The 13263-nt window shown below is 36.3% G+C and overlaps 1 protein-coding gene across 1 annotated transcript in view; it reads right to left on the reverse strand.

Annotated features, from left to right (window-relative positions):
• Positions 1-479: 479 nt before the first annotated feature.
• The window catches only part of LOC131427758 (CD166 antigen-like), a 1130565-nt gene continuing 1117781 nt past the window's right edge, over positions 480-13263 (reverse strand). The window contains exon 18 of the mRNA XM_058591222.1: positions 480-3943. Coding sequence (XP_058447205.1) covers positions 3524-3943 — 420 coding nt within the window. The 3' untranslated portion in view covers positions 480-3523. The remainder of the gene's footprint in view (positions 3944-13263) is intronic.

Below are 13263 nucleotides of genomic sequence, written 5' to 3' on the forward strand. Positions count from 1 at the left end.
GATGCTTCTGGAAATGAAAAAAAACTGAGTCTTGAATACTGAAACTGAATTTCAGAACTGAACCCTTGAACTGGATTCTGGTCTAAACTGAACGAGTTAACTACGCAGGCTAGAATAAATAAAGCATTAAATTTTTTTAACTTATTTACTTAAGCTTTTAAGAAAATGTTAATTTCGAGCTATTTGATATTGTCATACTACTGAAAATTCTATCACAAATTGCCGATCATAAAGGGTGATAATTGACGCATCTGGAGTGAAGACCAGTCAGAAGCATTGCCATAGCTACCAATGTTCGATGGTTGCTGTTGGAAATTTTACACTGCTTATTTTGGTACTGAATTTCACCTTGATGCTTGGTTATATCAAACAGAATAGAAAATTTCAATTTTGAGTTATTTGTGGTTATCTCATACTACTCAAAATGAATCATAAATTGCTGATTATATTTCCGATAATATGGAGAAAAATTTGTGTTGCTACGTTGAATACAACAAAAGATATTCACGATTAAGTTCTACCCATTCTTATACAGGGCGTATTCACGACAATACATTCCTTACAACAAACCCAGCTTCTATGTTAATTATTTCAAACAATAAAGTAAAATTCTTTTGTACGCTCCATTACTGATGACAAGGCAATTCATGAGCGCTTTTGCCGAGCTAACGGTAAAACTATTGCTGACAATTTCGTCAAGAGCTGTCAGTTAGGAAATTTGGGATTACTGAGATTCTCAGTAATTATGCGTTTTGCCGAGATAATTACCAATCAGAACGTTGGTACACATGACGGCACTTTTATCGCCGAAATTCAGCAATAAAACTTAAGTGTGTACGCTATTTATACGATAGGATATTTCGAAGTTTTGAAACGAGCTGGAGGAAATGAAGTTGTTCGAAAAATAGTGTGATTTGTCGGTTAAGCCGCTCATACGATTATATCGTCGAAATTTAAAGTATCAACTATATGTCATTTAAACTTGATCAGAAACCAAATAGTTACTTTAAAACGAACCATTTGCAATTCTAAATGTTATGTCGATGCATGGTTTTGCAAATTACCATAACCTTTCTCTGAAATATCGATTTGTGACTAAAATCTTGGTAAACAGTTTATAGATATCAATAATTCGGTGAAATGTTATAATAGCAATTTTGTTTCTGTTTAAAACTGAATGTTGTTCACAAGTGCAGTTTATAAAGTGAAACATGTTATTAAAATATTAGCTTCAATCGACGTGGAAATTCGTGACGTAAGTAGCAGTAATGCAATCATTAGTTTTTTTTAATTATTTAAGGACTGCAAAATACCGTATGTTAGCTGTCGTCGGATATGTTGACGATATGCAACGTACAGATTTGATATCGATATAAAATTAACGAACATTTGGCTGTTCAAAGCTGTGCCGAGATTCAGGAAACGATTATAATTGGCTGGTCTATTTGTGAATGAGAGTTTGTTTAGTACTCTACCTAATGCTACGGAACCATTGAAAAAGTTTGTAAATTTGGTTTGAAAGTTGTGCGAAGATTTAGATGTTGCGGTGGAAAAAGTAAATCTCTGATTTATCATTTGATCGTTCAGTAGAATCACAGAAAACAGATATACAAACTTGTATATAAACTGAGTGTAAAATTTGCTCAAGCAGCGTCGCGAACACCTGTAGATGTCATCGCGATCGACACTATGTTGGGTGCATCATTCTCATTACGAAACTTTTTCGGTGCTACTTTCAATTCACGAAAATGTTTTGTTTCACTGTTGCCTGCTTGTGAGGAAATCTGACAACCGTCAGAAGACTGGTTGAATTCCGGCTGCTGTCAAAATTGTGCAGGCGAAATTGCGTCATTATCTCGCCGTACGTGTCTTGTTCATTGCTCTCTTCCTTCTTTTTTCTTTTTTTTTATTAGACTTCATTTGATATTCGTCAATCCCGCATGTACGTACAAAAAACGAATCTTAAGACGAAGTAAATGAGATTGAAATATGGGTATGTTTGGTAGTGATAAAGCAATGTTATTGGCACTAACATTTTCCATAACATTTTCCAAGACCCTAAAAATGTAGAACCGATTCAAAGCCGTCTGGAGGGAAATTTGCTCGCCGTGTACTGACTAGTTTCGGAATAAAAGTTGTTTTTTTACATTTAGGGAAATCATGTGAGTAATGTTCAAGTTGCTGTAGTTGAAATGTTTTTATAAAAGACAGTAGAATTTTGTTATCCTTCCGGAACGTAATGGAACGTTTTAAAGGCTCGCGGCGAACAGTTGAGTAGGTGGCAGTAGTGTATAACAAATCTGAAATTTACACAGGATTTCGAAAACAAAAGCCTTTATCTGTGGTGGAATAAATTGAATTCTCGGTTTATTTTCCAGAAGACCGTAAGAGCAAGTGAAAATTTCTCTTTGTTTACTTTCTCTTCTATCAATTACCTAGAGGTTTCCACGTTTATCACTCAACTCTTTGCATAAAGTGATACCCGAGACCTTCGACTTTCAAACAGAACTCGACCTTCAAACGACAAAAGGGCCTAACTGCAAATGACAATTTCTCTTTGTTTACTTTTTCTTTCACGATTTACCACACTGATTTTATTCGATGCTTTACTCTTCGAAAAACTTTCAAGGTAAAACTACAAGCTTTCGATTTATATTGGAAACTTTAGAGAATTTGCAATAATGGCTGCGTAATAATCAAAAGAGAAAGTAAACAAAGAGAGACTCTCATTTGCAGTTAGCCCCTTTTGTCGTGGGACTATCGAACTGTGAAATTCTAGAAAATCTTAATAATCACATCACAAACAAGCAAAGCAAACAACATGAAACTGTCACTTGCTCTTACTGGCTTCTGAAAAATCAACCGAGACTTATTCTCGAGAAATCTGTCATTTGAAGTATGGTCCGATTCAAATGATCAATTCATCAAAGAACTCTACAATGTTTACTTGAAATTCTATCAAATAATTAAAATAAAATAAGTTCAAATAATACAATCTGGTAAAATTAATTTTGCGATAGATGGTCAATAGAACTACAATCGTTGTTCTGTCACAATATGCTGGATACTATCATGTTTGTCCGCAAAGTAGGCCAAGCTCTGTGCCAACATTTCGGTCTGATTCAATATGTAACAAGTTGCTTTGCTAAATGACAGGTCCATTTGCCACTCTCTAGTTGAATTTATACTAACTATAGTGCCTAAAACCGGAGTGATGACGGCTGTTCGTTTGGCATGCCAGCTTTGTTCCAAACAAGTAAACGACCTGTCAAATACAATGTAAAAACTAACGAAACTGGCAACATTTCGGATTCAACGTTATGATTTGTTGCCAACATTACGGATTAGATGTCGTCACTCTGGTTAAAGCCACTCTAATACTAACCTAATCTAACGTTAAGACTATCATTCACTTTGATACATACACTCAAAAATACAAACACGCAGAAAAGATCTGCACACGATCGAGGAAGTTCAGGATTTTTTCCTGTTTGCTCGTTGCCTGCACATTGAGGAACAACAACTAAACACAGCTCTCCGGTACCCTAGTGGTCATTAGCATATTTTTGATGGTATGTACATTGATGTCGTAATCGTTCGGATTTATCCCTTGCGCTCCAGTTCCGCTGTCCGGTCCACCGTTGGGTAATAGGCCGCCTGATTGATGGTGCCCGGTGCCGTACAGTGCTATCGTCGGACCGGTCGCTACCGGGGGGCCCAGTGCGGCCACTGCACCCGTTCCCGATGTATAGTACGCTCCGAGCTTAAGGCCTGCCGAGGGGTCACCACATTGATTAATATTCGGATGTAATTGATTTACCACAGGGGTGGATATCGCAGTGCCACCGAGCCCGGTACCAACGCTCCCGATGTGATGAGTACGGCCCACCGGGGGTATCAGCAGCTCTGTTGGCCGTATATCATGATTCGGGTATCGGTCGTACTGTCAGAGGAAAGATAGAGAGAGAGAGAGCGGGAATCAGAGAGGAACAACGGTTATTTAATTGATTTTCAAATCACGTGCAATTAATTTGCAAAATGGGTGCCGCCGGTGCTGCCAGATGGTATACATAAATAGTGGTCGCTGAGAGTCAGAGATTAGTTATTGGCATGGGTTTTGGATAGTTCGACGATGATTCATCATCCATGATTGGGTTTTGTTGTTAGTTTGCTTTTAAGGTTACCACCTATGATGCAATCCTCACCTGGAAGCACTTTTATTTGCTTTTTATGTTGCTCTTTACAACTTTCCTTGATTTTTTCCAAAATATCATGAAGTCATGATCTAAATAATAAGCTAATTACCGGAAGATCTACAATGCGTAGGAGATGCGCATGGTTTTGTTTAAGTTTTCATTTGATGGATAATCTGATTTTTAGCTATTGAGTTATGGGATTTGATTTTCCAGTGGATCGAAAGCTTTACATAATTTGCTACTGATTAAAACTTAGTCCGAATGTTTCAATCCATTCTAGCATGGATGAATAACTTCAATGTGAGCCAAGTAAGTTGCACTTTATTTTGATAAAAACCAATAAAATTTATTACAACATGTCGTAGAAAATCATAATATCTTGATTAAGCTTAAATTATGTTAAAACTCTACTGGCAAAGTCTTCTAGTTTGCAAGTTGTTTTGATCATCATCATAAAAATTTTACGAAATGCACCATTATTTTATTTTTTCATGAGGTCACACACAAAACGAGATCGTTATTTAATGACATTTTCAATCTGACCCATTTCGATTCAAATAAATATTTTTTTCATTTTTTTTTGCTTAATATTATACAGGGTGATTTTTTAAGAGGTATAGGAATTGATTTCCAAAAAAATAATCTTTATTGGAATCGATAGAACGATCAATATAATTTTATGTTTGAAGCAGAGGTGGAAATAAGCCCATTTTGCGCACGAAAATGTGTATCAAGATTTCCGATTGTGAATTGTGAAAACCGAACACCGTGAAATAAAGAATAGGGTAACAAAACTAAAATTGCGATTATTTTTTAAAATGTGAGAGCTGTATATTACACAGAGTAGCAGCAGACCTTATGCATACGCGCACTTTTTATTGCGCTGAGACAAATTTGTTCTCATTCTCAGATGACAACCATGCGCAGGCGAAGAGCTTTAGTTGCTCTCACAAAAACTCGTTCGCGCATTTTTGTACCGCGGTAGGAATGAATGTACAGCGCTTCGCACGTTCTCAGCGCATTTAGCCAAGAACGAGGTTCGAGTGCTCCAGTCGCATGAGAATAGGCATCGCACCCAAGGATGGCTTTTATCGTATCAAAGAATGCTCACTAGCAACTCTTCACACGATTCAATCAGTGCCATCTGTTGTGGCCGTGTTCGGATGTGACCGATAATAAACATAACACGGCCCAAACAGTTAAAAAGACTTCATTAATAGATGCACAGTTAGAGGTCAAAACGCGTGTTACTTATTCTACTACATATCACATTCTGATCCTGACACATAGACCGGATGCTGGTCGGTATATCAACTGAGTGACAGGCGGACTGCACCAGTGAGCCCAGCAATTACTATTGGGTTGTAGGGATGGTCACGTCCCCAACACCATCAAAGAGAGACGGATATTATCGCAGCAACAAAAAACCGGCATGGTTCATGTAACATAGAATAGACACCAGTGCGAGAGCGAATTTCTCTCGATGACCTGTCTGAGAATCAAAGGTTAGCTCGCTGCTGTGGGGATTCTCTCTGAAGCAACAAACGGTCGCTTATTCTCGTTTCGCGATCCGATTCTGTTTGGGCAGTGGATAATTGCAATAGAATCATTTTACTATTGTCGCTTATTCTAACTATGTGCATATAACCTTTGTATAAGTTGTGTCTATGAAAATGTATGTGAATGCTCCACACAAGGGTTTTGAAATATTGCAACCTAGTATGAGGATCATCAAGACGAATCATCGATTCGTTTTTCTGCGATAATTGTTAACTTGCGATTCTCTCTTGGTAACCAGATTACCAGTGTATTACTGTAACTTTTTTTAAGGGCCGTGAAATATTTAGAGTATGAAGTGGAGCGAAGAAATGTAGAAAAATTCTCTCGCGGTTCATGCATTGAGAGACTAGAGTTCTTGTAGTATCTTCTACCGGATTGAAAATGTTCTATACAATATTGATGAATATCGAGCAGCTTCTGTCAAATTTTCGGCAATCACCAACACTGATCGCACCATTTATACAATTTTGTAAGAATATTAAACCTTATATTTTTCGGCAGTTGTGTTTTCTGAGACTTGTTTAATTACTTTCCTTGGTGTACGGCACAATATTGGTAATAATTAGGTTTTCAGAAGCGGGAAAAGTGTTTCTGTAACTATTAATTTTTTTTTACATCTCAACCCCCCGGTGCATGACCATTATTGGTTAAATCCGGCGGGTGAATTAAAATACCAATGTAATAATAATAACAATAATTCACTTTAATGAATTTTGATTCCGAGAAATATTTTAATAGACATCTATTATCGAATAAGATCAAGATAAAAATATCTGATTTCTATGCAATTAGATTCAAATGAAAGGTTCGTCATCAATATCCAGTATTCAAAAATCGTAGAAAGTTTCCATGTAAAAATCAACACATTTGCTCTGAAAGAACCGGCTAAGTTTTCATCCGGTTCTCCTATCAAAGCTATGGATAACGCATATCAATGAGACTTTTAAAATCATAGAAAAATTTCCAATTGTGTATCTATGTGGGAAGTTTAGTGACGGGTGATAAGGAATATTAAAGGAGCATGTACATCAATGTTTTTCTTCAGTTCATATGCATGAGGATGCTCAAATTGGGGAAAATTGTCAATTTGTAACTTTCCGGAATGTTCCTTCAACAGTTCGCAACTTGTTGCTTAATTCGCCGTAGAATGAATACTAGATGAAGGATAATGAATGCTAGATGAAGGGTTTATGAAAAAAAAATTAGTTAGTTTCACATTGTAAAATTATTTCAACAGTTATCACTGCGCAATGACAATACGCAACGCCAAACTATTAAAAAAATGTACCCCACCAAATAGTGATTATAGCGACAAAAGACTTTGTTTTACTTACAGCTGCTGGTTGATGCTGATGATGATGTTCATGCACTAATTAGGTTAAACTTAATAAAACGCTATTTGACATGAATTTGATTTATGGAAGTAACAAGAGCGCAGCATTTGTTACAGTGTGTGAAAGGTGCGTTTGAATTGGCGTAGCAAAATCCTGCACTTCTGTTACTTTTGTGTATGATATTCAAGCTTCAAGTGCTTTGTGATTGAACATGTTTTTCTTATCATTATAATTATTATTCAGGATTCGCCGAAAGAGTCATTTCGCCGAATCCTGAAATCGTCCTAAAATCGTAATTGGATTTGATTTAAAATAAAGACAACCCTTTCGGCGAAATCACCCTTTCGGCAAAACGACTTTCAGCGAAATGACCTATTCGGCGAAATGACATTCGGTGAAATGGCATTCGGTGAAACGACTTTCGGTGAAACGACCTTCGGCGAAATGGCTTTCGGCGAAATGACCCGCTCCCATTATTCATGCATGTATGTTAATATTATTAGCTGCTTTTATTGATGGTATTACTCCACCACGAGTAAACTTCAAATACATCACGAAACATGGAATTTCGATGCGACCGACGAAATAAACCCACCTAACGAGCCTAAAATTATTAAGTCAATTTTCGAGAAAATTTAGCGGTAATCAGTTTTGACGTGAACAAAGAGTAGCAAAAAACGAGCCTAACTTTGTTGAAATGTTGTTTCCGGTTATCAGACAGTAATACTAATAACGATGAAGACAGTTTTTAAACTCTAAGTAAAACCAAAATTTATCCTATCAAAAATCATTCGTTTTAAAATTCATTACAATATCTACAATAAATATGTGATATAAAAAATAATACTGAATATTTTATTTACTGTGAATGAAAAATTGTTTATTTTCACCGCTGGTTTGAAGATGATTTCATACAAATGATGGCCGTAGTTCCACTTCAGATGGCCCATGTGCAAGGTTCAATTTTGACACACTCTCTCCAACATATTGGACTTTTTTGAAATGCATTGGTGGCTAATCTTCACTTCATATGCGGCAATTTTGTTTGTTAACGTATTCATTCAACCAGAATAGAGTTTCGTCACTGAACACAATTTTTCGATAAAAAGTGGATCTTCCTTCAACTTTGCCAGCGTCCATTCATGATTAAATTATAAATCAAACTGAACCAGTTTGATAAGTACACAAGACACGATTCACGCATAATCTGTCGAAAACAGTGTTGCCAAAAAATAACAGCAAAAATCAACTTTTACGTAATAGTTTATGTTATTACTTCTGGTAAAAATAAGAATTTGTGAGCAAATACCACCTTAAACATTTTTTCCTTCACAAGGAAGAATATCATTCATAGTTTTATCAATTGAAATAATTATAAATTCAATTATGATAGTTGATGATAGACATGGAGGGTGCCTTGGGCAAAATGTCAATGAATTTTTAAGTTCAATTTTTATGAAAAAATTACAAAAGAATCTGCTTACAATAAAATCACAATGAAGGTGAGGAGGTTTATTAAAATGCCACCACTTCGTGAACAAAAATTTGGTACACTGAAGTCTTCTTTTATGCGAGTTTACGTACCGCATAGAAAAAAAAACCGCATAACTCTGAAACTTCGCATGAAAAAACCGCATAACTCTGAAACTTCGCATAAAAAAAACCGCACAACTCTGAAAATTCGCATACAAAAAATCGCGTAAAAAACGCATAAAAAAGACCTCAGTGTATTATTAAAGCTTAAAACGGTGTCAATAACAAAAAAACTACAAGAAACAGCCACATGGGAATGTTCTAGCCATTGGTGTGGAACAAGGCAACCAAAATTTCTAATCGACATCGACATTTTCAATCAATCAGTTCAATCAATTGTCAAACTTTTCAATCTGCTATTGCTCGAGAGTCTGCTTAGAATGATCTTTATTAGATTCCAATACCGAACACGCGAACCCAGAATATAGACTCTGTTTATCTTGATTTGTATTTGTTTTGTAGCCGACGAAATTCCATCAATACCCCAAATGTATGCAATCATATCTTTGTACATATTTGCGATACGGATTTCGATATTTAAGCGTCTCTTTGCCAAGATTGTGTTCAAGTTTTGTATGCAAGCAGATTTTTTTATAGCGTTAAGTTTCTCTACCATTCTGCGATTTCGGTTGAAGCGATAAACTTTTTCTCACTATTAATCGAGTTGATCTTATTTAAATTAGAAATTAATCTTAGGCACTCGAAATTTTCCCTGTGGTAGATGCAAATTTCTCAGGCGAAAACGACACAACATGGAATTTCATCCGAACTCGCATGACACAAGATCAGAGCATACCAATCAAAGCTTCAAATCGTTTTATAGCGCTTTCTGTCTTGTTTGCTATCTAGCAACAACCTACCTCTGACATGCTACACGTAGAACTGAAACGTTAGCTATAATTTCGCTTATATCAAATATACTATATATCAATATGGATCACTCTTGCGATTCACGAGGGACATCACAGTAAAGTGCGGTGGCAAACAAGGTTGCTAATACACTACAAATTTTTCAATGCACATGTGACAGTTTTCCCAATCAGTACACTGAACCAAACAACTCCAAATATATGGAATATTTCTCGATATACACTGCACCGAAAAATAAGCTGTAAATACGGTTTAGAATCGCAATCTGATGCTAACTCGCATGAAACATTTTGTTTTTATAAAAATCCTTATTTATATCAATATGGGTGAAATGTGGATGCAAAACTAATTAACTTAATGTTAGTTTTCCAGAAACTAATCTTAATGTTAGTTCCAGAATTTTACCAACAGTTCCGAATTATGTACTACAATTTCTTGATTTGAAAAATTACTACTACGGTGATAGAAACACACAATATCAGGTTGTTTAATAAATAAATAAATGCTTCAAAACAAAACAATTTAGTATATGAATAAACCGTAATTCGCTTCAACGAGAGCTATAAAATGAAGTTAAAAAAAATAAGTATAACTTGTTCTTTTGCTTACTGTATTGCACTTATCATACTATTTATTAACATTTTTTCAGTGCTAAACAAACTTTCTATTTGTTGAATATTGGAATAGTTCGTCTGTTAAATGAAATTCAATTACTTTTTAGAATATGAACGTCGAAATTTCAAATTTTGACTAAAAGTTTAAACTATTCGCAAAACAGTTCACAGCAAGGGACAGATCGCTTTCAATTCATAGACAATTTATAAAAGTGACCATTTTCTTTTACATTCTAACTTTCTTTGAGAAAAAAGATAATGTGCAGCTAATTTAAATTGAATGTCATGAACGCAATTAAAAAAATATCGCAATCTAAGTAATTTGTAATACACCGTTCATTTCATTTTAATTTTGTTCTATATATCAGAATTGATTTGCCAAACATTGCCTTCACAGCCTATAGGTTTCGTCTTTTCAGCACTATCCATAACATTCATGGGCAAAGTTAAATACTACTTCATAACTCTTGAAAGTGAAGACGATAGGTCTAAAATAGCGTGATTCTACATTATTTATAGGCGATATTTACTTTCGTTAGAAAAAAACACATTTAAATATGAAAATGTTCACACCTTTATGTGGGCATCATGCTCAACTATTTTTGACATTTCACTTCTGGGTGCACGCTAAACGAAAACTATTAAATATGACTGAACTAATAGCCTTTTCCGTCACGAGATGATGTTACTGTGATGTCTTTTTCGATGTGTAATATATTTGCTTATATTTATAGATTCGCGTGCTTCCCTACAGCACAGAGAACAGACATCCAAGTAGAGATTTCAATGTGTGTAAGAAACTTAACGGTTGTTTTAAATAGCAATCACCAAGTACCAATTCTCCTATAGAGGCGCTTCGAGCAGCCCAGTAATCCCTTATGGGCTCTTCCGTTCGAGCTTTCATACAATGGTAATTTATGCGTACAAAGTCGTGCGCAACGGTGATTTTTAACGGATTTTTACTTATATGCTTTACACAGCTTTTTTGAAAAACTTCGTACTAGCTTGGAAGTCGATTTTTTCCCATTGATATATCGCTTACTCCTTCAAAACTGTCGTCTACGTAAGGGAAATCCGGTATGCCAGTTTTTAGCAGACAAAATAGGACACTGCTAGCTATTAAACAACATTTCAATGATATATAATTGAAGATACATGGCTATGAACATGAACAATCAACACGTAGAAATATTTCCAATCGATTGGTGAAATAATAAAACTGATTGAAACTGAACTGACTGAGTTGTAAGTGTTCAGAAGCTGACCACCCGCGACGAATCAATGGACGAAGGCAATATTAGTGAACCAATAGGATGAAGGTAATATTAGTTAACCAATTGAAAGTATGGGCAAATAGTAGCTAGGTTCGAAAGAATACAATTACCCTATCATTTCCAATAACAAAATACATTTCTCCAGTTCTTCGTCGTGTAAAACAAGAACTTCAACCTCGCACTAATGGGTAGCAAAGCGCTGAGTGACATCGAGTAACTCACTTAGGAGCTTGTTTCTAGTGAATGTTCTGTTTCGTTCAGTTGATTTCATAAATGCACATACTGAAAATACATACTGACCTTCGTGTTCGGATCCTTTCACCCCGCTGGCTGCAAGTTTAACAGCAGACAAGTGTTCGGTGCTCTCTGCAACACTCCCGGAATCATTGTGTAGCTACTACCACCCACAACAACAGACAAGAAAGTACAATCGATTTCTCCGTCAACAGCCGTGTCTTACACAGGACACAAGACATGAAAATTTAATAGCTCTAAAATATCAATGAAACTCAAGTCAAAGCCAAAGCACAGCACTTGTAGGTAGTCTTTGTGCCGGTGCTTTTTGCTAGTTCGAGCCAAAGTTCGAACTTTGTAAGACGAACGTCACAACAAGAAAATGGATACCTTCAAACGAGTCCAACATCGATATTCTTTGCTTGCCTGCTTGCCTGCCTGCCGGTGGACCCAACAGAGTGGGAGGAAAGTTTCCGTTCAACCCCGGACGACATGCAAGGCGGGTGCTTCGGAAGTATTCCGGTTGTTGTATCGTACGCCTAATGTAAACTGCACGTTCCGTTTGCTACCACACCCACACTATTTATCGTCCAGGTTCTCAATATGCCTTCATACTGCCAAGGGAAGGAATTATAGACGAAAAACACGAATCGTTTGTGTATGTGGAGGAAAACAATAAACGAAAGTACATTTGTTAGGATGTCAGCAGCTCGCTCACACACTGACGGATGGAGAAACGTTGTTAAGGAGGGTAAGGGGGGGAGTGCGGTAAAAACTGTACGCCAGAAGAGAATTCCATGGAATTCGTGCGAACAGGCTCCCATTTCCGCCTCAATCGGGACAAGGTAAATCACTGTTTTTGAGTTGTTTCTTGCACTACAGTAGACAACGTTGGTTTCATTCAGGTGAAAAAGCTCACTTGTTTAAGTTAGGTACATAAATTACACAACATAGAAACTGCCATGATTGTCAGCGTGTATTTGACTTCGCAGTTGTCTTGTAGAACGATGCTTTTTTTTATCTGCTAGCTTGACATATGAAGTCATTAATTAGCCAGACAACAGTGCATTTACATATTCAAATTAGCACTGCTAATAACCATCTCAAACTGAAGTCTAATTTTTCTTGGTTTTTTATTTCAAACTTTTCAGGCACTGATGTTTCATTTTCACATTTAGGAGTCTCAAAACGGGAGGCATGGTACCGAGCGTTGCCTTCCGTTGGAATTTGATGAGGACGCACGGTAGTTTTATTGAATCATAAATGATATTGATTGTATTTTTCAAGACTCAGACTGGATTTGTACTGTAGACTTAATTCGGGCATCGTTTTCTGGCTGTTCCAGGTTACAAGCCAGTAGTCGTATGTTCGAACCTCAACCGGGAAGGATGCTTCATGTTAGTAGGATCGTAGTACTAGCATTTCAATTTTTCTGTATGCTAAGAAGTATGGTTGATGAACTCGAGTATTCGATACAGAATTTCAAATTGTCACTCATTCTCAATGAAAAAATTCATTCTAACAGCCTCATAGTCGTGTTTCACCTTCTCATTTGTAAATGATCGCCTACGAAACAAACGAGTATAGACGAATCATTTCCGTCTCTTTTTGGAACAAGTGAAAGTTGAAACTTTTATACACAATTGTT

Source organism: Malaya genurostris, chromosome 2, assembly GCF_030247185.1.
Source record: "Malaya genurostris strain Urasoe2022 chromosome 2, Malgen_1.1, whole genome shotgun sequence".
NCBI classification, from domain to species: domain Eukaryota; kingdom Metazoa; phylum Arthropoda; class Insecta; order Diptera; family Culicidae; genus Malaya; species Malaya genurostris.